Genomic DNA, 25,204 nt, shown 5'->3' with positions numbered 1-25,204 from the left:
ATGTAGTCATCAGAAATTTAAAGATCTGTACCTACAGAAAAGTAGTGTACACATATTGAGAAGGAAAAAGCACTTCACAAAAACACATATTGAGAAGGAAAAAGCACTTCACAAAACTGAATGATTCAAATTCTGTAAATGAATTCTTGGAAGAGTTGCTCACAAAAAGGTTAAATATGGAGTGACTCAAGTTATTTTTTTCTCCTACGTTTGGATTTTCACACCCATAATTTAAAGAATACTCAATTTTAAGAAAAGCCACCAAAAACATAAATAGGAAATATTAATACCTTTATTCTGGCATAATGCAGTATTTTATATATTAACTCAATTTTACAGAAAAAGCATTTTATGTACAATTGTAAAGAAACTGCTGCACCGATAGCTCCAATGTAAATGGATTGTATTTTAAAAGTTCATTGAGTTTGTTACATTGGAAAATATTTTCTCCATAGAAAATAGTAAAAAGCACATTTCCCACACTAGTCTAACAACCCCATTAAAATCAAGTAATAGCTGGATGATGTATTTTTAAGTATGGTGTGAATTCTGGGATCCAGGAGAAACTTCAGCTTCATTTATTTGAAACAGCCATGTTTTCCTTGAAATTAAGTTGTATGAAGTGAAACTCCCATTAAATGCCTCCCCCCTACCCTTGTTTTCTGCCAGATTATTTTTCTGTAGGCTAATCCACATCAAGGTTTTAATTGCTCCTTCCTAAAGGAAGGTAACGTGTCCTTTTAATCTGCTTGATAAGGAACCATTCCTATTCAAAGTAGGAAATATTTTGGTTGTTATTAAAATATGCTCAGTACTTGAGCAAAACCAGAATCTAAGACATTATTATCTACACAGCACATGAGTTGTCAGTCATCAAACACCCTCTCCTGAGTCCCTGTGGCTTGATGGGAAGCCATGAGGAGTGGGAGGAAAAGTGGTAAAATGGACAAGTGGATCATGAAAGAAAAGCCAAAAGAATTTCTGAAAACAGAGAAACATCCAGTCAGGAATGAAGGACAGACCTGAAGTCCAAACAGAGGAAGGACACATTGCCTCAAGCATCAAAGAATTGATCTGCTATTTGAACACCTTACTGCAAGGTCACAGGGTAAAAGGCAGTTAGATAAAAGACTCAATCCAGTGAGAAAAACCAGGGCTCAGAAAGATTTTAACTGTTCAAAAATAATCAAATGAAAACAAGACAGGCCATGTATATTAACTTCTCCTATCAGTGTATTCCCTGAGATTCCCAGTACAGAATTTCTAGGAACTAAGGCAAGAAAACAATGCCATTCTTATGCTCCTGCACCATGCAGAAGTTTGTCAGAGAAGTAATATTTGAGAACTCAGAGAGTTACCTGGCCAGGGGCTATATGAAGTTCTTCAGTTCCCTCAAAGCAACAACTTAAAATAACCATACAGAGACTGTCCTAAGCAGCTATAAAACCTTTTGATGGAATAGCAGTCTTACAGAAACAGATCCTACACCATGGCTACAGGAACTAGGACTCTGAGAAAACATACTGAATCATTCTACCTAAAACTCCAATTTACGCATTAGAAGTTCATCTCTAGAAACATTAATAACCTGTTTTTACTGTGAAAAGAATGTTTTATCATGCATCTTTACTTGCTCCTCTCTTTGTTCTCAACAGAGATGCAGGTTTCCTTCTCACATGTGAAAAACATTTTCAGTGGGTTTCCTGACTCTTGTCAGCAATGCAAATCTCTGCCCCTGACCCCCTAATTCCTTCTTGGTAGATAATGTTAATCTTCCAATAGAAAGTGGAGTACATTATCATCAAGCACCTATTATTCAGCCTCCTTACTTACAAAGAAAGTTATGGGGACATCTTACACATCTGCAATTCCTTAAAGACACTTGCTTTCTATTAAAATACTTCTTTATACATAAATAGATAAAATCTGTGAATAATTCATGGAAGGATCCATCACCTTAAAAAGTTAAAAATGGGGATCCCTGGGTGGCGCAGCAGTTTAGCACCTGCCTTTGGCCCAGGGCGCGATCCTGGAGACCCGGGATCGAGTCCCACATCAGGCTCCCAGTGCATGGAGCCTGCTTGTGTCTCTGCCTCTCTCTCTCTCTGTGACTATCATAAATAAATAAAAATTTAAAAAAAAAAGTTAAAAATGTATCAAAATGTACATAACAATGGCAAATCTATATAATGTCTCCATTTGTGTCACCATCCTCCAAACCTAGAGCATATGCTGCCATAAAATGTATTACCTCCCAGCTAAGTTTGAAACCTTGTTTCAAGACATTGCTCAGTACTAATTCTCAGAAGACATGTTATAGGACCAGGTGAGTCACTGTTAGGCAGATGGCTGAGGAATGCTAATTACAGACCCAAGCCTGGACTGTGCAGAGTGCCTCTCCAGAGAACGCTATCTTCCCCATAGGTATTCAAGGAAGGACACTATTTAAGTATAAGGACAGATCAACTTAAAAAGTATGGGCAAAATCATGCTTGATTTTATCTTACAACCCACAGTGTATCAGAACAAAATTTAATGAATTCATACATCCTTTCAAAAGATAAACCTGATACAGAAGTAGCAATAGTTACAAATCATAATCATTGGATGAAATAATTTCCATGAAGCTTGTCTCTCTGGAAAGAGATGGGGACAAGGCAAGTGGTCAGGAAGGAAACAGTGTGCTTTTAACCTTGCAGGAAAATCAGTGTTCAGTTCCATGTTACTGCATAAACTCTCCACTTCAAATTACTGCCCAAATGCTTTACTGAAACTCCTCTTCTGGCCTTTGTTTTGGAATCTGTTATTTTTGTTGCCACCTCTTGATCGCTGTCCTCTGAAGCTTCGATTTCCCTCCCGCTGTCCTCTAAAGCCTCGACTGCCTTCCCGCTGTCCCCGGGAGCCTCGACTGCCTTCCCGCTGTCCACGGAAGTTTCGATATCCTTCCCGAGGTCCTTCCAGCTCTGGTTGCTCTGTGGCCACGGAGAGCTGCCAGCGACGCGAATCATGCCATTTTTCCTGCAGAGAGATGGTTTTATTTTTACCTGCTCTGATTTTTTTTAAAGATTTTTAAATTTATTTATTCATGAGAGACACAGAGAGAGAGGCAGAGACACAGGCAGAGGGAGAAGTAGGCTCCATGCATGGACTTGATCCCGGGACTCCAAGATCATGCCCTGGGCCAAAGGCAGTGCTAAACCGCTGACCCACCCAGGGATCCCCACCTGCTCTGATTTTTATTGAATTTGGTTTAAAAAGGCAAGAGAAAGACCATTCTCTTGCCTTTTCTCTAAAGAAAAACCTGACTGATAACCCAAGTGTTTAAAAGGTCAGTGGTTAAAAATAACACAGCCCTCACGGCCCAAAAGCCAGTCATGGCAGTGCAACAAAGTAAGTTTCACTACAAGAAGTACCCTCATCACTGTATCATTTATTCAATTCAATTACTACAGGTTATCCACAGCTGTCGGGTAGTAAAATATGCAAATATACCATATACAAATCCATTCCTCACAGCAGTAGTGAATGAAGATAGAGCAATTTAAAAAAATGTCTATGTAAACCCCATACAATATACACAAAGAAAAAAAGCTAGATATTATTCACAACTCTAGAGAAAGGAAAGAAGGAAAACAGGCAGGCTGAGTAAGAAAACTATCAGAATAAAAAGACTAGGAGAAAAAAAAAAAGACTGGTTAGGAGAAAAAAATACTAAAATTCATTAAATCTAATTGTCTTTTAGAAAAGGGACTAGAGCTGTTGTTTCCCTTTCGATTATTCTGTATTTTCAGTAATGAATACATTTCAAAGACTTATTATATTTACTTGCTTACTTACTTATTTTAAAGAAAGGGCATGAGCAGGGGGATGGGGAGGGGGAGAGGGAAGAGAGAGAATCCCAAACAAACTGAGGACAAAGCTCAACACGGGGCTTGACCCCGTGACCCCAACATCATGACTAAGTCAAATTCAAGACTCGGCTGCTCAACCAACTGAACCACCCAGGCACCCCAGTAGTGAACATTTTATAATTTAAATACGTTAATTTCAAAATCCAAGAGACAAGAATACCTGTATTTCTGTTAATGCTGCAGTAGGGACGTCGAAGCAAACCCCCTAAAAATCAAAACAAATGCAAGTTAACCCAGCCTTTCACCAAAGCCAGATGTGTACATTGAGTGATATTCCCAAAGATCGAGGTATTGTATTAAAAATCAGAAACAAAAAGACTCCAGGTATTAACTTTAGACCAAGGCCAATACATTATGCCTCTCAAAAGCACAATACCAAAAACCTAAGGATATTTTTCCCCCTAAGGATATTTTTAAAAGGGATTCCAAAGGATTCAGAACTGACTAGAGATCATTCTTGGATAATTCCTTAAGTACCTATTAGCTACATTTTAGAGCTGAGGAAACAGGTTCAGAGAGGCTGACTTGTCACAGGATCCCAGCTCATAAGCAGGGCAGATTCTAAAAATCTGGTCAGAATGGCTCCAAAACCAATAGTTTATATTAGAAATACACTTCTTTCACAAGAGAAGTGTATAGTCATCACTATTCAAGATGACCTAACTAAAAGTAGAAAAAAAAATTTTTTTTAAGAGAGGGAGGGAAGGGGGAATGGGTGAAGGAAAGGGAGAGAGAATTGTAAGCAGTCCCCATGCCCAGCACGGAGCCCGATGTGGGGCTCCATCTCACAACCCTGAGATCATGACCTGAGCTGAAATCAAGAGTCGGACGCTTAACTGACTGAGCCACCCAGGCACCCCAAAATAAATGATCTTCTATTTTTTTTTAAAATTAGGTGTGCCTGGGTGGCTTAAGTCAGTTACTTGTCTGCCATCAGGTCACATCATGATCCCACGGTCCCAGGACCGAGCACTGCATCCAGCTCTCTGCTCAGCGGGGAGTCTGCTTCTCCTTCTCCCTGTCTGCTCTTCCCTTCCCTGCTCATGTTCTCCCTCTCAAAAAAAATAAATAATAAATAAACACTACAGTAACAGTGCCATCACCCCCAATTAAGGAAGTCCTGTTTCTTGGTTTGCACCAAGGTAGCTGAACTACCCCTGCAACAGACTCCTCTCCTCTGGCTGCTTTTACATAAAACATCTTATGAGGCTTACCTCATTTCCACCCAATAATTCACACAATTATAACCACAGGTAGCATCAGGTACTGATGGATTTTACAATTAATGGGAATCTTCATTCACATGTATTTTTTCCATTTATTTATTTATAATCTCTACACTCAACATGAGGCTTGTACACAGGACCCCAAGACAAAAGTTGCACGCTCTACCAACTAAGCCAGCCAGATGTCCCTTCATTCACATATAATACTAAGTATTTAACACCATGCCCTCACTGGAGCATAAAATACCTAGAATATAGTTTTTCCCCATTAGTATATCATAGTGTTCTTGAGGCTCTTGGTCAGTAGCATGCACAGCAAGGTAAAAAAAATTTAACTGAATAAAGGCACATCCTAAGAACTCTGAAATCCAGATAAAGATGCTACCAACTCTACCACCTGGCCAGGGAAGCTTCACAGGGAAACTTAATGCCAGGTCAAGTCATAAAGGATAATGGGGGGAAAGAGAAAGAAAGCAAGGTGCACATGGCACTGCTGGAGCAGAGGGTACTGGCAGGGAGGAGGCAAGGATGAAACTCATAAAGGGAGCAGGAGCTAGTTCATGAGGACTCTTCTCCTCCATGTGAAGGCTGAGACTTTAACCCATACAGTATGTGGAGTTACTTAAGGAGGTCAACATAGACATGCAGTTAGTGGACAACAAATCTGATCTGGTTCATTAGGCCAGTGGTTCTCAAAATATAGTCCATGCACCCCTGGAAACCTGAGATCTTTTGGGGAGGTTCCACAAGGTCAAAACTATTTTCATAACACTAAAATGTTAGGGGTCCTTTCCACTCTTGTTCTCTCATAAGCACACGGTGGAGTATACCAGACACTGAGTTACATGTGATGGCATCACTGCTCTCTGATGGCTAATGGAATAAGTTTAGGTTTTAGAACTCCAGGTTTAATTTCTGATATGGTAAATACTAATAGGTATCACTCACATAAACAAAAGCTTTTTGGTATCCCCAACATTTATTAAGAACGTAAAGGAATTATAAGACCAAAACGTTTCAGAACTGCTGTGCTTGTGTGTTCCGTTACCTGAGAGCAGGACTGGAAGAAAGAACACCAGGTTTGGAAGGCAAGATTTTAAATTTCGGGTTTAAATTAAAACCCGAAGTCATTAAAAGACTTTGGGTTTTTTTTAAAGATTTTATTTATTTATTCATAAGGGACACAGAGAAAGAGAGAGGCACAGACACAGGCAGAGACAGAGGAAGAAGCAGGCTCCACGTAGGGAGCCTGACGTGGGACTCGATCACACCATGGACTGAAGGCGGCACTAAACCGCTGAGTCACCCGGGCTACCCAAATTAAAAGACTTTGGATTCAATTTTGAACAATTTTAAGTTGCTCAATAACGCCACCTGGGCAGAAATTGTCAGGGAAGCAGCTAGATGTCCATGTCTGGCATTGTGTGCATAGTTCAGGGTAGAGATACAGATGGGATAGTTGTCAGTGACTAAAGGGCAACTGAAGGTCATGGATGATGCCCAGAGAAGACTAAGTAGAGAGCAAAAAGTGCATCATCCCCACAGAACAGGGAGAAGCCTCCATTTGGAGTTTTATCATCCACATTAAACTACTGAACCAAAGCAAGGTCACAACAGAGGCCCCAGTATTCCTTACCTGCTTTCCTTTGAGAAAAACCATTCCTTTCACTTTGGAATCAATATCCTCTCCCAGCTGCTCTTTAAGTTCTTTCCAAGCATAACTAATGTTTGGCATTTCAATTGAGCATCGTAAGATCATGGTCACAAAGCCCTTACAGAAGAAGGAAGAATGAAATTAGTCTCAAACCTAACTGATAAAAAAATTACACTCATGTTTCTAAAATATTTCCAGAAAAGTTCTTCCTAAAAGCATATACTTCTTCCTTCACCTCCAACATATACACACAAATTAGGACAAGTAAAACTGGGGAACTCAGAATGAGATTGATGGATTGTGCCAATGTTAGTACCCCAGCTGTGATACTACAGTTTTGTAAGATGTTACCATTGGTGGAAACTGGGCAAAGTGTAAAAGGGATCTCTCGGTGTTAGCTCTTACAACCAAATGTAAACCCACTGGCTAATTGAATTTAAACAAACAAATGAACAACTATATATAAACCTACAATTACTTCAAAAGTTTCATTAAAAAAAAAAGCATATACCTTCCTAAGTTTCTAGATATACTGGCTAAATATATCATATGCATTTATGTGTTTATACGGTTGGGGTTTTTTTTTTAGGATTAAAACTAGTAACCTATGATTCACATACCGTAACACCATTTTGAAGTATATAATTCAGGGGTTTTTAGTATATTCACAAGGTTTCAACCATCACCACTATCTAAAATTCTGAAACACTTCATTACCCCAAAAAGAAACCATATACCTATTAGCACTCAATGTCATTCCCCCTCAATTGAGACACAGGATACTACGAACCTATTTTCCGTCTTAATGGGTTTTGTTTACATACATCTACCTTCACACAAAAGTTAAAGCAACTGGTAAGTCTAACTGAACCCTTTCAAATCCTGCTCAAACTCAAAATATGAAGTGTTAGAGTATGACAGCCTTACCGCATCTGAGTTGATCAGAGAGCGCTGGTCTACTGATGTGGCACCTGAAATATGGGCCAAGGCTGCTGCCAGGGCTTCCACGGCTCCTTTCTCCTCTATTAGTTTCTCCGCTGACTGCTTGAAATGACTAATGGCAGTGGGAGGCACAGAATCCAAAAGCCTATGGTGTGATTGAGTATACTTGTTAGGAGAAAGGACAGAAGTGTACAGATTGCATTTTCAGGGCAAGAGCATCTCAAGATAAATCGCTAACTTTCAAATATTTCATATACCTAACATCATTTTGATGCAATGGATACAATCATCACACATTTCTGTAAAAATAAATCCATTCCTCTGATTGCATCTAATTTGATTTTACTGTCAAATAAAAAGTTTCATCCCAAGAAAACAACAGAATGAATATCAAGATGTTCACCACAATATTATTTATGATAAAAATAAAATCTTTTAAAAAAAAAGAAAAGAAAAAGAAAAAACCACAGCTATTTCCATCCTAAAATAAAAGGAAAAAGGACTTCCCTATCTGCTTAAAAATGATATGGACTTTTTATGAAAATACACATTGGTTAGGGAGTCACTATTATCTTGTTGATAATAAATGTCACTTCTTCAAAAGAGGTCATCCAGGACAAGGATGAACAAGGCCACATGAGGCAGCCTCTTTTGGAAGGGCTGCCCCTCTAGAGGACATCTCTCATACCCCACCAGCTTGTCTTTTCTCCTGCCTGGCCACCTAACCCCAAATTGCCTTAACTGGTGTCATAGAGAACTCTGTCTACAGAATACTTAAAGCCAGCCATGCTAAAATAAATTTGAAAATTATTTTCCTTTGGAGAACTTTCTTGAGCTATTAATTAATATCCTAATATCCAGCATTTCCTCTGATCATAGACCACCCCCCCATTTCTGCACCCAGCAAAGGGCCCAATGCTTAAACTCACAACCCTGAGATCAAGACCCAAGCTTTGATAAAGAGTTGGCTGCTTAATCAGCTGAGCCACCTAGGTGTCCCCACCCTTATTTTTTAAAAAATAAGTATTACACATATTTATTTATTTTTTTAAAGAAAAATTTTAAAAACTTTATTTATTTATTCATGAGAGACACAGAGAGAGGCAGAGACATAGGCAGAGGGAGAAGCAGGCCCCAGACAGGGAGCCTGATGTGAGACTCGGTCCTGGGACTCCAAGATCATGCCCTAAGTCAAAGGCAGGCATCCAATCTCTGAGCCACCCAAGTGTCCTGCATTACACATATTTATAACAATTATGGAAAACAGTCTAGAACTGACGCTCAGACTCAGTGGTTCTTAAGCAGGGGAGGTAGGTCACCTCTTGGAAATCTTGGGAAAATAATCCAGAACCTTCCTGGTTTCGTAATACTAATCCCATTCTCACCCCCCGGAATACAATGCATAGCCAGAGATGCTGAACTACCCTTCCCCAATGCCAGTAGCACTTCCAGTGACAAACACTGCTACTTCACCTAATCTTCACCCTCTAGAAATAATTTAAAGAAATGATCAACTCATTCCTAACAGCTGGGGGACTAGACTGAGGACAATGTAGAATATAATCTGTGACTCTCTAATCAATTTTCACATGAGAAGCACCCACACCATGTCTAAGATATGATTCCTTAAAATGCCCAAGGCAGGCTAAATTATTAATAATGGACAGTGGCTAAAAAAAAAAAAATAAAAAAAAAAAATAATGGACAGTGGTTTCCTCTGGTGAACAGGATTGGGTAGGAATGAGTGTGGGCAGCCCGGGTAGCGCCACCTTTGGCCCAGGGCATGACCCTGGAGACCCGGGAACGAGTCCCACGTTGGGCTCCCTGCATGGAGCCTGCTTCTCCCTCTGCCTGTGTCTTTGCCCCTCTCTGTCTCTCATAAATAAATAAATAAAATCTTAAAAAAAAAAATGAGTACAAATTAGGATTTTAATTTTTACTTCAGCACAGTATTTTCATAAGAAGTAAGTTATAAATCACTTAAAATAATAAATAAGATTCAGAAAAAAAAAAAAGATTCAGAAGACCAAATCTCTTAACTACACGAAGTCAGGCAATAAATGGAACAAGCACTACAACAGACTACAGCGGCAGCAGGAAACATACCTGATGGCATCTTTGCTGGAAGCTTTTATGATCTCTGTTGCAGATGGGACACCTATTCGTTTAAATTTAATTCCCTACAAGAAAATGAGCCAGTTTAATATACAATGTGGTCATTAACTGTTTTCATTGAGATTAAATCTTCTAATTTTTTTAATATTATGAAACATACTTATTACACATTTGAAAGATTAAAAAAAAAAGAAAAAGATAAACTATTTTAGAATGGTTCTAGATTTATGGAAAAGGTACAAAGATACTACACAGTTCCTGTATGTTTATGTACTGAGTTTCCCTATTATTACCTCTATGGTACATCGGTCATAGCTAAGAAATCAACACACTACTATTAACTGAATTCTAGAGTTCATTCAAATTCCACTAGTTTTTGTACTAATATCCTTTTTCTGTTCCAGTGACAACATCACATTGAGTTATCATGCATTCTTAGTCCCCTCCGATCTGTGGCAGTTTCTGCTTTTCCTTGTTTTTCATGACCTTGTCAGACTTAATGAGTACTGGTCAGGTATTTTGTAAAAATTCTGTCCCTTACTGTAAGGCTATCAGGTTTTTTGCATGCTTAGACTGAGATTATGGGCTTGGGGGAAGAAAACCAGAGGTATGTCTCATCACATCGTTCTTAAGGCATTTGTTTATCACTGATGTTAACCATATCTAACCAGGCAGTGCTTGCCTGCATTCTGCACTACATGTAAAGTGCCCCCTCCTTCTCCTTAAGCAAGTCACCAAGTATAGTCAGCTCAAGGGGAAGGGGAGAAATTAATCTGTCAGAAAAACCCATGTTCTCTCTCCCATCCTAAATTTATTTATTTTTTTTTTAAGATTGGTTTATTTATTTGAGGGAGAGAGAATCCCGAAGCTGACTCCCAGCTGAGTGTGTAGCCCAACACAGGGCTCGATCCCAGGACCCTGAGATCATGACCTAAGCCAAAATCACAAGTCAGCTCCTTAACCCACTGAGCATCCCAAAACACCCCTATTATTTTGGTTTTTAAGCAATTCCTATAACCCTCGATCTATGTTAAAAATATATGGGGTGGGGCACGGGTGACTTCAGTCGGTTAAGTGGCTGCTTCTGGCTCAGATCATGATCCTGGGGTCCTGGAATTGAGCCCCACATCAGGCCTCCTGCTCAGCAGTGAGTCTGCTTCTCCTTTTGCCCCTCAACCCAATCATGCTCTCATGTCTCACTCTCTCTCAAATAAATAAAACCTTAAAAAATATATGAGAAAACAAAACCACCGCTTTCAAATGCAAACTTATTTCAAACTGGACTTGATATTGTAGGACAATGTATAAAATAATATGTATCTAACAAGCTTTCGATTATGGCCACATACTAGAAATAAATACAATTTAAAGTTAATAAAAATTGAATTATAAAAAACAAAGACTGAGTTTAGAACTCAATATTTGCAGAATGAAGGCTAAGAAAACAATTTTACCGCTTTTTGCTCCACTTGTGCTAACTGATACTCCTCCTTGTGCTGATAAAAGCAGATGCAAATCCCTGTCCTTCCAGCTCTGCCCGTCCTCCCAGAGCGATGAATATAGGACTCCACATCCTATGGAAATAAAATACATGAGTGACACAAACAAAGGACACAAAGACCTGAGTGGTGTATGCACAGGCAGGTGTGGTGGTTATATTATATACCAGAGTATGAAGTTCCCTAGCATTTCTAAAATAACGAACGGTGACAATTTTTAAAACTCTCTAGAATAGTGGTCCCCATCCAATTATTCAAAAAGCATCATCTAAATAGTGCTGTGTTACAGAGGCACATATGTAATTTCAATCTCCAATTTTCTAGTAACCCACTAAAAAACAAAAATTTAAATTAATGATATATTTTTAAACTCAATACATCTAAAAGTTGTATCACCTCAATATGCTACCTATATGAAACAGCTGATCACTAACATATTTTACATTTTTTTTAAAAGGCGTTTATTTCTTTTTTTTTCAAGTTTTTTTTTTTTAATTTTTATTTATTTATGATAGTCACAGAGAGAGAGAGAGAGGCAGAGACACAGGCAGAGGGAGAAGCAGGCTCCATGCAACGGGAGCCTGATGTGGGATTCGATCCCGGGTCTCCAGGATCACACCCTGGGCCAAAGGCAGGCGCCAAACCGCTGCGCCACCCAGGGATCCCCATATTTTACATTTTTTGGTAAGGCTTCCAAATCTAGTGTACATAATAGAAAGTTTAAAATTATTATTATTATTTTTAAAGATTTATTTATTTATGATAGAGAGAGAGGCAGAGACACAGGCAGAGGGAGAAGCAGGCTCCATGCCGGGAGCCCGATGCGGGACTCGATCCCGGGACTCCAGGATCGTGCCCTGGGCCAAAGGCAGGCGCCAAACCGCTGAGCCACCCAGGGATCCCCTTATTTTTAAAAATCCAATGTTTATTTTATACCTAGAGTACACGTGTTGATTCAGACTACTTCCAGTGCTTGACAGCTACACATGGCTGTGGCCATCATATTGGACAGCACAGTTCTACAGGACCCTTTAAAGAGCTGGTGCCTTCATAGTAATCAGGTATTTTTTCTATCATTATAAACAACCTTCTAATCCTGAAGGATCTGCCAATTTGTGGGGGTCCTCACATTTGAAGCAACGGGAACAGAACAAGATCTTTTATACCAACTTTTATTCACGTGAAGCACTGTCCACACCACATAACCTATGTTTCAGGCCCTCCCTAAGACATTCCCATCACCCTCAAACCCAAGCAATTTTAAACACAGAGACTATCTTTTCTATATCCTCTAGCTCATGAGTTTATCCCACCCTGACCCTGCCTCAGTCCCCCCAATCTTCAAAGTCCACTTCGCAGCTATCCTACCTACATGAGCTTATCAAATCTCCCTCCAACCAGAAATAATCCTCCCAACCTCTGGACACTGACCACACTTCCACTCAGTTCTGAAGGAAGGACCTCAGAAGAGGTTTGTTTTTAAAATCACATGTAGCATTCCCAGCACTCAAGAGATACTTATTACTAACCACAGGAAGTAAACAATACAACTTCCCATTTGTTTTAGTAGTCAAAACAAACAATAAGATGAAACATAATATAGAATACTTACCTTTGGTGGAGAACTCTGTATCACCAGATCAACCTCAGGGATGTCTAACCCACGAGCAGCAACATTAGTTGCAACCAAAACTCCAAAATCACCATTTCTAAAACCTTTCAGAGTGATTTCTCTCTGCTTCTGAGGAATATCTCCATGCAATGACTGGGCATCCTGCCAAAGAAATAAACTGGCTTAAGATACCAACAATACAGGTACTTTTCATATCACCCATAAGACCTGTAAAGACATTTCTATTTTGTGATACTCCCACTGAAAATAAAGCAGAGGGAAAACTATGTGCCTTACATCGATAAACCTCAAATTTTTTCTTACTCCTTGGTCATTAAATCAATGTCCAGCTATACTTACTGGGTAAAGATCACCAGACAAGAGTGATCCAACCTACTGCATCAGGATAGCCTTGGGTTTGGGTCACCCTTCCCTCATCTGTGAGAGGAGACTGACAGATCAGGGGAGCTCTCACAGGGAAACGGGGTCTATCAGTTGGATGAGGCTCCCTCCCTATAGGAAAGGGAGGGCAAGGACCAACCTGCCTTATGGACACATTCTGTGACAACTCCTGGGCTTCTTTCTTGGTTTCGCAGAAGATAATGGTACGCCCATGAAAACCACTATATACTCGGATCACATCCCCAATAACTGCTGCCCTTTGAGTCCAGTGGCACTTGATAGCCAGGTGCTTATGAGAGGGAAAAAAAAAAGATGTATTTAGTAAAACCTACCTGAAACCTGAAATCATCTGCTCAAAACTACTAGTGTTAGAAGCAATTGTTTAAGCCTAACTAGAGCAGACCACTGCCACCGCTGTGTAGAGAAAAAAAAAACAAACCTAAACCATTAAAGCAGAGAGCTGTCTCTCTCTCTCAAATTAATAAGCCTTTTTAAATTTTATTTATGCATGAGTGATGGAAAGAGAGAGACGGGGGGCGGGGGGGGAAGGTGTGCAGAGACACAGGCAGAGGGAGAAGCAGACTCCCCACACAAGCCCAATGTGGGACCTGATTCCAGGACCCCGGGATCACGCCCTGAGCCAAAGGCAGATGCTCAATTGCTAAGCCACCCAGGTGTCCCTAATAAGTCTTTTAAAAAGTTGTGGGACACCTAGGTGGCACAACTGGTTAATAGTCCAATTCTCGGTTTTAGCTCAGGTCATGATCTCAGGATTGTGAGATCAAGCTCCACATCTAGCTCAGTACTCAGTGTGAAGTCTGCTTAAGACTCTCTCTCCCTCTGTGTCCCCTTCCCGCCCCCACACATGCTTCCTCTCTCTAAAATAAACAAATCTTGGGCAGCCCCAGTGGCTCAGCAGTTTAGTGCCACCTTCAGCCAGGGGCGGGATCCTGGAGACCCGGGATCGAGTCCCATGCTGGGCTCCCTAGATGGAGCCTGCTTCTCCCTCTTCCTGTGTCTCTGCCTCTCTCTCCCTCTCTATCATACATAAATAAAATCTTTAAAAAATAAATCTTAAAAAAAAAAAAAAGTAGGGAGCTATTGTTCCCCTTTCTCTGGTTCCTCGATTTCCTTCTTTCCTCCCTCCCTCCCTCTCTCCCTTCTTCCTTCTCTCCTTCCCGCTTTCTTTTGTTTTTTAAAATGCCCAGCATGGAGCCCAATGCAGGGCCTGAACCCACAACTTTGAGATTTAACCCAAGACAAGATCAAGAGTTGGATGCTCCAGACACCTGGGTAGCCTGGATGGCTCAGGGGTTAAGCGCCTGCCTTCAGCTCAGGGTGTGATTCTGGAGTCCAGGAATGGAGTCCTGCATTTGGGACCCCTGCATGGAGCCTACCTCTCCCTCTGTGTCCCTCATGAATAAATAAATTAAATATTAAAAAAAAAAAAGAGTCGGATGCTCAACCCACTGAGCCACCCAGGCATCCCTCGTTCCTCTATTTTCTGAACCAACCAGGAAAATGAAGAAAAAGAAACATCATCTCTTCATTCCTACAGGACACCAAGGAACTGACAAGAGAAAAATTTCTGAATGTTTCATCCTTTCACCCACTTAAAAATGCAATTAGTCAGCCTGCAGGTCTGTTTCTTGGTAAAAGGAATTCTATGTGCTAGAACCTAACATGAAAATGGCTTCAACACAAAGTACTAGATTCCTCTGCTGCTCTCAAAGTATTTAAATTCTAGGTATAACTTCTTCCGACTTACATAATTCAGACAGAGATTCCAAAAGATTTTGAAATCAGACTACCAGATAATGAAATTTAGAAAACACAGATACTATACAACTCAAATAAAAATAGATCTTTACTTGGCCCTTCACATGGATCATGGATTTAGTATTTATCCATAAAAAGTGTATATTTACCAGTCTTAATCAGACAGGGAAAACACGACATACAATTTTTTACTAATTCTAGCAGCTGAATGAATCATTTACCTCCACGGTTATTGCCGTTTTCTGGGTCTTTTTACCAATCAGGTCCACCTGTTCATATGTAGATTTCATGTATTTCTTAGCAACATTATATACCCAATGAGGGCAAGTTGCAGAAAAAAGCAATGTTTGGGGATTGTCTTCTGAATCTTTGGGGGAAAAAAAGTCAGTATGAATAACCCAAATAAGCCTACACAGTACTCCACATCACCCAGTTCTTCCAGGGTCCAACAGCATGCTACAGCAACAATGTGAGGCCAAGCCAGGCACTTATGACACAAAAATGAAAGACAGAGATTCCCAATGGGCAAAGAAATACTACCCTAAGTAATTTATGTGAAGGAGATCACTAAGCAAGTAACCTATGATAACACCAGAACAGATTCTATACTCCTCTATACTCATTTCCTCAGTCTCTTGAGTTTAGGATTTCAGTCTATTCATTCTTTGAGGTCAGGTACTGAAAAGCTCCCCAACCCTCATGTTTTATAAAGTTTGCTCTTTGAAGAATACTGCATTTTCATGTATTTCAAATGGTGGTTTGAGTAGATAGAACTCTTTTGGAGAGAAATTAACAATGTACATTGAGAAACATGAACTATTTATACCTTTTAACTCAGTAATTTTATTTCGGGACATCTATCCTAAAGTATAAATTCCAAATACTGACGTGTGAAGGAAACTTTCTGCATAAAAATGTTTCTAAGCAGAATTATTAAATTACCTAAAAATTAAAATACACAGATGGAATTAAATCATAGCACAACCTCTTCAGTGTTATGCCAAATTGTTGCATAGCAAGATTAAAATTAACACACACACACATGCACAATAGTACAGAGTCAGGAAAAAAGAGATCCAAAGCAAAGCACATCAAGCTGGAAGAATATGAGATTTTTCTTCTCTTACTTTCCCAAATTTTCCCCATTACAATTATGTGATAAATCATGATTTTTAAAAAAGAAAGTTAAGTCTTCCTAAATAAAATAAGTCACCCCCTGATATAAGGCTTCATTTAGCTCTAAGACTACATAGTCACCACTCTTCCTCTAATCCCTTCCATCAGTTCCTTGAATTTGGAGCTTACCTTTTTTGTATGCCACACTTAAAATCTCTTCCACTTGATCAGCAAACCCCATATCTAACATCTGGTCAACTTCATCCAAGACAACATGCTTAAGTTTGGTGAGATCTAGCTTGCCATTCTGAAGGTGGTCTTTGATACGACCTGGGGTCCCAACCAGGATATCAATCCCATTCCGCATACGTTCAACTGTAAACAAAATCAATGATAAGACAGGCTGAGTTTTTAAGTCCTTTTATTATTTTAAGTCCTTTTATTTTATCTGGGGTATCCATTAAATACATTTTTATTCTAAAATATTTATTAACCACAAGCACAAGGTAATATGCTAACTACCAAAAATAAAGATATTCAAGGCATTCCTTAATCTAGTGGGAAGAACAGGTAAGAAATGACAGCCCAGTGTATTATGTGACATTAAGAGAAAAATGCACCAGTGGGGGACAGAACCACCAGGAAAGAAATGCCTTTCTTGGTGGTGGAAAGTGTCAAGGTTTCACAAAGTGGAAAAGAGAATCTTAAAAGAATAAGAACTTTATATAAGGTAAGCAGGTATGGAGAGAACGAGACCAGGAAAAAGGGCAAGTATTCCGAGGTGTAGAGATGTTCAGGAAAACGGAGTCCAGTATAACAAGGTAAAGGGATAATGATGCAGCTTTTTACTGAATTACCCTTGCAGTCTAGGGTTCGTACTGGACACTCTATGTACATTATCTAATTCAATCCTCACAACACCCCTGGCGGGGGGAGTTTAGTAACCTTGGAAATCAAGCAGCTTGAACTTAAAATCACACTGTGAGCAGAGTTCAGATTCAAACATACACTTTTCTGATGTCAAAGCCTAGTTCATTCAACCAAAGCTGAAAAGACATAATTAGAAGCCTTGCATGCCAATGCCAACATTTTTATTTTTTAAAGCCTTAAATCCAAAAAAAAAAAAAAAAAAAAAAAGAAAAGAAAAGCCTTAAATCCTTTCCCAAATTACATATCTGCTCTCATAATAAAGTTTCAAGGTCTTGAACTGGTAAGTAATGGAATCCTACAGGATTCCAGTAGGGACTTGCATTTGGCTCTTAGGCCCAGAGAAAAGGCGGCCCACTGGTAGCAAGAAAGAAAGACTCCAAAAGAGGCAGATCCATCATCCTTGACAAAGAATAACTCTGAATCATGACTTTCTAGTGCCAAAAGCCCAAATGGACTCTATCCTCTCAGATTCAGTAAGAGATCTTTGTAGCCTTTAGATAAACAGAGCAGTAATACAAAAATCCGAGTAACTCTATATAGGATTTGATACACATCATCATGTAGGACCATATTCTTGACCATCTATAAACAATAATGACAAAAGAAAACCACAATAAATGATTAAACAATCCTAAAAAAATTTTTTTTAATTAAAAAATAAATGACTAAACACGGTAAAATCAGATTTCAAGGCCAGAGAAATCTAACCAGAGCATTCAGTAATAGCTGGCATTTTCCTTCCCTCATTTTTGGAGTTACTTACTTTGACCTCCATAGGGAGTTCCACCATAAAAACAAGCCACCGCCAGCTTTCTTGTGATGTCACTGAAGTCTCTGCTTACTTGATTTGCCAACTCCCTCGTGGGTGCAAGAACCAGTACCTGAAAAGGAAAAACTAATCACTGAATTCAAAGTATTATGCAGTATTTGTTTCTTAACAAAATTGGAATTCACCAGAAGGCTCAACTCATCTTAACAAGTATTTTCAAAATATCTATTATATGCTTTGCAACCTACTTGGTGTGAAGAATCAGATATAATAATACAGTCCCTAACAAACCTACTCAGAAATTTGTGATCCTACCAATCATAAAAAAGTAGGGCCAAAACATGTGGTGCTCCAGGAGGGCTCACAGAGTAGGCCAGAGGAACTGGGGAGTTTCCTGGAGCCACTACTACCTAAATAGCAAAATAGCATTCTAAGAAGCAACAACTTGAGCAAGGAGTAACACTGCTGATAACATTAGCTAATCTTTGAGCTTTCACTGTCTCAGGCTCTACTAAATGTTTACTATGCATTGTTCTCGTTTAATTCTCACAAGTTATTCACCCACCTACAATAAACACACAATTTTGAACCAAAAGGCTAAGAAGCAAAGCAAACCTGGATTTAAATTCAGACAGTTGGGTTCTGAAACCAAGGGACTGAACCTCTACACTAAATTGAAAGTAGAACAAAGACAAATTAAGGCAGGACCAACCAACGTGGTGAGGGGCTTTATATCCCAGAGCAGTCTGAGTTTGACCCAACAGGATATTTATTTAACAGAAAGGACTATAGGTCCTTAAGTAAAGTAACAACATGAAACATGTATGATTTAAGAACATTCATTGATTCATCAGATACATTCATCCAATGGATATTTACTAAATATCCACTATGTGCCAGGCTGGAATAATTCCAAGTGCTAAAATAATCCATTTGTTTAATGCTGCATTTGTTTACAGCAATAAACAATGAATTACTGAGGGAGGAGTATGGACATTGAAAGGCCAGTAAACAAGTGAGGTGGGGCCAGAAAGATGACACGATGACAACACAGGTTATGTCAGTGAATTTAAGGTTTGTCAAATGCCGGGTTCTCCAGAAATGAATGAACCCAATATGCACAATCTTGACAAGGAAGCTTGGTCTCTTCATCTCTGAGTACCCCTCCTTCTACTTATGCATCTCTACTAAAACTGTTCTCTCCACCTAGGTAAAAATGGTCAGAGATACTTCATCAAACCTGTAAGCCCCAGGGACATCTAATGGTTTGAAGGGAACACAATGGGCATTAATACAGGTGATCACAACCACTGAGTGGATTATCATATTTAAACTTACAGGGTTTGTGGCCAACACTCTTAAAAGAATAATCCTACTTTAATTGCAAATAAAGATCTGTAATACATATCAAAAAGAAAAGAAAAGGCTCTAAGGAGAACCCACTAAAAAAACGATAGTATATGATGTAAACAATGCCTAAGAGATGTTTTGCTCCTATGCAGATATGGAGCTCTTAAGCTCTGTGTTAAAGACAATTACCTGAGGGGCACGACCTCTTTTCCTGTCTTGCAGTTCTCCCTGGAGCTTCACAATCAAAGGGATGGCAAAGGAGAATGTCTTCCCAGTTCCTGTCCGCGCCTGTGCAATTAAGTCCTTTCCACTATAGACATGGTAAAATGTCTTTGCTTGTATAGGAAACAGGAAGGTCACCCCACGGGCTGTGAACAAATTAACCATGTTATCTGGTAATGCAGTTCTTAACATCCCAGCCATGCTTCCGGTCCTGCGGAATTGAGGAATTCTACCTTCCAGTCAGTATCTACAAAGTCAGGTTGTAATGTATTCTAGTAGTGAAGAATGTGCTTGACTGAAAGTTATCAACAAACTTTAAAGCACCAAATTATGGTAAATATTATTTAAGACTTTAGTCACTTGTCATGAAATCTCATCCACAGGTCAACTGAAGCACCCAAATGAGGTGCTTTGCAGTTCAGACCATGCCACACTTGCTTCAGAAAATACCTACTCAAGCATCTGTGACTACCTAATTCATTCACAGGGACACTGCTAGGCTGAGTTCTGAGTCAGGTTTGTACCGTTAAGAAATGCCTTACAAGAGGGCAAGGATAAAAAAGAAAATACGAACATGGCATGAAACAGTGCAATCAGTCCTCACACTTCTGAATACACATATTGGTTTGAATAAAATTGAATCACCTACTTAAGAGGCAGCAAAGCCATCACTAGTACAGTCCTGTACTGTATACATGGATCTATTATATGGTTGCATATACTGTCCTTTATCTCAACAAAAACAGTGGAGTGCTTCCAAATAAATATTCTAACATTATACAGTACTTCCAAAAATATTACCTTTGAGAAGTTTAATAGTCTCTTCAGATATGGGAAAATTAGAGAAAGCTCCTTCTTTCTGTTCCACAGGTATTTCCTATCAAGTAAAGGGCCACAGAAAGAAATTAGAAACTTCACCCTTACAGGTAATCATAGAGAAGCCTTCTGAGAAAGAAACAAAAGAACCAATTCTAAAACATCTCTTCTAAATCAACCAAAAATAGAAGATCCGAAAAGGAAATATACCATAATCACCTATAAAACTCTACCAAGAGAAAAATCTGTAGCAAATATACACCATACATATACTATGTGTGGCTAGTGAAGGCAGATTCAGTGTCAACTAAGAACTATTCTGTTGCCATCGCATAGACCTACAATATACAGTAGTCCCTCCTTATCCAAAATGGATTTGTTCTAAGACCCCCAGTGGGTACCTGAAACCACAGATAGTATGGAGCCTTATTTATTGTTTTTTTTTTTTTTTTTTTTTTTTTTACCTACACATATATATTCAAGATAAGTTTTTAAGTTAGGCACCATAAGAAACTAACAACAACAATAACAAAATAGAACAACTGTAACAATATACCATAATAAAAATTATGTGAATGTGGTCTTTCTCTCAAAACATCTTCCTGTTCTGCATTCACCCTTCTTGGGATGATGTGAACTGATAAAATGCCTAGGTGAGTTGAATGACATAGGCATTGTGATGCAGTGGCAGGCTACTATTAACCTTCTGACAGTGTGTCAGGAGGAGAATCATCTGCTCCTGAACATGGTTGACAGAGGGTAACTGGAACCCTGGAAAGCAAAACATCAGATCGGGGGGGACTACTGTATTGCTGAAAGGTCACTAACCCTTTTCCACCCAGTCACATCTTTCACATATATCCACAGAAAATAAGAAACAAACATTTAACACAAAGTGGTCACTGTGGCATCATTCTAAAGTAAAAAATCTAGGGACGCCTAGGTGGCTCAGGGGTTGAGCATCTGCCTTTGGCTTGCGTCGTGATCCCATGATCCCATGGTCCCATGATCGAGTTCCACATTGGGCTCCCTGCATGGAGCCTGCTTCTCCCTCTGCCTGTCTCTGCCTCTCGCTTTCTGTGCCTCTCATAGATAAATAAATATTAAAAAAAAAAAAGTAAAAAATCTAAATGTCCAATAGAGGAAATAAGTGAATTTCTAAACATTTATATGATGGATTGTGAAACCATTAAAAATATTTAACATTTATTTTTTTTAAAGATTTTATTTATTTCTTTATTCATGAAAGACATACACAGAGAGAGGCAGAAGCAGACAGAGGGAGAAGCAGGCTCCCCGTGGGGAGCCCAATATGGGACTTGATCCCGGGACCACGGGACCACCGCCCTGAGCCAAAGTAAGACGCTCAACCGCTGAGCCACCCAGGCGTTCCCCTAACATTTTTTTTTTTAAAGATTTTATTTATTTATTCATGAGCAATACTGTGAGAGAGGCAGAGGAGAAGCAGGCTCCTGGCAGGGAATCTGATGCACAACTTGATACAGGGGCTCAAAGGCGGATACTCAACGACTGAGCCACCCAGTGTCCCAATATTTAACATTTAAAATTGGAGGGGGGGGGGATGTGGGTGGCTCAGTCGGTTAAGTACCTGCCTTCGGCTCAGGTCATGATCTCAAGGTCCTAGGATCAAGCTCCACATCGCACTCCTGCTCAGTGAGGAATCTGCTTCTTCCTCTGCCCCCTCCTTGTGTTCTTTTTTTTAAAAATAAATAAAATCTCTTAAAAAATAAAAGTGGGGATAAAGAGGAGCTTGAGTGGCTCAGTCTGTTAGTGTCCGACTCCTGGTTTTAGCTTAAGTCATGATCTCAGGGTCATGAGTCTGAACCCTGCATCGGGCTCTGCATTCAGTGTGGAGTCTACTTCAAATTTTCTCTCTCAGGTAGCCCCGGTGGCGCAGCGGTTTAGCGCCCCCTGCAGCCCAGGGTGTGATCCTGGAGACCCGGGATCAAGTCCCACATCGGGATCCTTGCATGGAGCCTGCTTCTCCCTCTGCCTGTGTCTCTGCCTCTCTCTCTGTTTCTCATGAATAAATAAATAAATAAATCTTTAAAAATTTTCTCTCTCCCTCTCCTTCTGCCCCTCTCCACCAGTAGTGTACACACACTCTAAAAATAAATAAAATCATATATATATATATGGAGATCAAGAGTCACATGCTCTATTGACTGAGCCAGGCATCCTCTCCCACTTTTAAATACCAGTAGCAATTAGCTACTTATTTATCTGAAACAACAATAAAAACTACATTCTATACATTAAAATACAACTTTACCTGCTCTAACTCACTGCTACTTTCTTCCCCTAGGGTTTCACTGGTGTTAGAGACAAGTCCAGAATGAGGGAATCCGTTCTTCAGTTTGGGGCTTTTCTCTCCAATTTCTCCATTCATTTCCTTTTCTTTCTTCATCTTCTTGGGCTTAGGAGCACTTATCTCTTCTTCAGAAGGTTCTTCACTTTTTATTACTTTTTTTGTTTTAGGAGAAACAACTTTCTTTTCAAAGGACTCCTTTGTTTTTTTCACACTTTTGGTTTTAGGAGAAATTACGTCATCCTGAGATGGCTCCTCTTTCTTTTTTGCCTTTTTAGATTTAGGAGAATTCATGTCAACCTCATTAGACTCAGCTTTCTTTTTAACTTTTTTAGCTTTAGGGGAAGGAATTTCTTCTTTTACTTCTGTTGCCTCTTCAGTCTTAATAGATTTTGGTTTCTCCTTTCTACCTTTCTAAAAAAAATTAAAGAAAATACAAACTACTGAGTAAAGCAAGTATACATTTGTATGACACATCAATGTTGGATTATTTAAAGATCACATAATTTTGAACACAATTGGGGGGCATTTTTCAACATCTGTACTTTCACCTTATAATAAATCAAAACACTATGCACCATTTCTTAGCTATATGGACTTAAGTACCGTTATATCAATAATTTCATCAGCTTATAAGAGAACGCAACGCCTCTTGGTATCTATTCAAATTGTTAGTTGAAAAAGTTGTAAAAAAAAAAAAAAAGTTGTAAAATAAAACTTTCATAGGGGATTTAGAGTGGCTCATGGGATGCTCCAAAAGACTCTAAACCACATATGTATGACTATAGAAAGAGATCAAGTAGTTTAATTCTAATAGAGTAATAAGGTCATATATGTCCACAGATGGACGATGTTAAGCAGATTTCTTTCTCTGCCAGAATTCCTGTACAGGTAAAACAGTGATTCATAATATCTGTCTTGGCTATTGACAAGTGCAAATTAATTTTTACAAAGACACTTTACGAACCAAAAATCTATAAACCCCCACAATCTATCACCCCATGTGTAAAAAAGATGTATCTAATTTAAGGGGGGGGGGGAGCACATTACAAGGAAATGGAATGGGTGAAATCTCAAAATCAAAACTCCAAACCCAACCCAACCCAACCCAACCCAGGGCTATGGCTCCTACCTGAAATGTCTGACCTTTTCCAACTTTTCATATACTGAAAGTTAATTAATATTACCGAAACCAAGTAGACAGGTGTTGTAGCCTCTGTTAAAACCTCTCTGAAATGCCAATTCCAGAACTATGGAGATTATATTTAGCTGAAATCTGCCTCTCTGAACCTTCAGGCCCTGCTTCTGCTCTCAAGTCATGAGTGACGCTAATCTTTCCCGAATGATCACCTTTCAGCTATCAGAAAAATAATCTAGTCTCCCCACAAGACTCCGGTTCTTTCATCCCTTCGTTCCACCGAGTAAGAGAGGATATCCTAACCCGGTGGTCTCCTCTGGAATGTGATTGGGTTTGGCCATGTCCCTCTTCACTTGAGCATCCCACAACTGAATACCTTCACTGATGTGGAGCAGGTAAGCCAGGACCACTTCCTCCCCACCTGTAAGGACAAGTCTGTGCTCCCTCGGCTTCCTACAATGCCAAAATATTGCTGTTGTAAAAGCTCCGCATCAAAAAGACTCATACACAGCAAAGGAAAGGAAATTCTAAGTCATGCACAACAGGAATTCAGGGACAATTTTTGTTCTCACCGACTGATCTTGGAACAGAGACTCGGTCACAAGTTAAATCACTAAGGAATTAACAGTAAAGAGGCAGACCGCTATCAAGGCAACGTAAGACCCCTACACACCGCCGACCCTCTATCAAAAAGATGCTGTACACTCGGCACAACAACGTATCTTTTCACCTTTCCACGGGAAATCTACTCAGTAGACGTTAAGCCGAATACTTCATCTTCTTAAGGCTGCTCACCGGCAAACAAGTTGTACTTCCTTACTACTAAAGTGTCACTCAGAGGTATCGCCAGTCTATTCTGAAGCTTCGGTCCCTACCTGACCTGACAACTCCCTCCGCACACGCTCACACCCGGAGTTAGCGAGCCAGCAACGTGGGGCCCGAGCATGAGCATCCAAATGCGCACCGGGCGCGCGGCGCCCAGACTCCCGGGCCACGTGGGAGGCGCTCACCCCAGCTCCGGCCCGCCTGCGCCGCTCGTGCGCCCACCGCCCGCCGAGAGCACGGGTTCCTGGCACCCTCCCGGTCGAACCCCACACCGGGACCCGCACACGCCGCGTCCGCGGGCGCGCCACCGCCGCCCAGCCGAGCACCCCACCCCGCTCCCGTATCCCGCTCCCCTCGGCGCCCCGGGTCGTCCCTCGGCCCTCGGCGGCACCTTCTCATTCTGCTTCCGCGGTGTCTCCACTTCTTCCATGGCGGTCTCGGAGTCCAAACCCGCGTCACTAAGGAGTTTCCCCGGCATTGTTCACCTCAAGCAATTCGGGCCGACCGGTCAGGTCCACCGCGTGGAGAGGAAGAGACTGTACTCCCCGTTTAGACCACCCACTTTCGTC

The 25,204-nt window shown here is 40.1% G+C and overlaps 1 protein-coding gene across 2 annotated transcripts; it reads right to left on the bottom strand.

Annotated features, from left to right (window-relative positions):
- Positions 1-274: 274 nt before the first annotated feature.
- Positions 275-25,204, bottom strand: DDX21 (DExD-box helicase 21). 2 transcript variants are annotated; one of them, XM_077894779.1, is made up of 15 exons: positions 25,027-25,204; positions 22,637-23,086; positions 20,329-20,404; positions 19,495-19,673; positions 17,950-18,067; positions 16,446-16,631; positions 15,362-15,507; positions 13,501-13,650; positions 12,960-13,121; positions 11,303-11,422; positions 9,840-9,913; positions 7,719-7,878; positions 6,774-6,908; positions 4,072-4,116; positions 275-3,018 (listed from the first exon to the last, which is right to left on the bottom strand). In XM_077894779.1, exons 1-15 carry the CDS (start codon positions 25,111-25,113, stop codon positions 2,749-2,751), a joined length of 2,358 nt encoding a protein of 785 aa, XP_077750905.1. In that variant the 5' UTR covers positions 25,114-25,204; the 3' UTR covers positions 275-2,748. The 2 variants fall into 2 exon arrangements, with proteins under 2 accessions (XP_077750905.1, XP_077750906.1); XM_077894780.1 differs by lacking the exons at positions 22,637-23,086; positions 25,027-25,204 and adding an exon at positions 20,900-20,983.

The sequence above is a fragment of the Canis aureus genome, chromosome 4, assembly GCF_053574225.1.
Source record: "Canis aureus isolate CA01 chromosome 4, VMU_Caureus_v.1.0, whole genome shotgun sequence".
Classification (NCBI taxonomy): Eukaryota; Metazoa; Chordata; class Mammalia; order Carnivora; family Canidae; genus Canis; species Canis aureus.
Note: the sequence above shows the minus strand (reverse complement) of the source record. Positions and strands in the feature narration are given on the sequence as shown.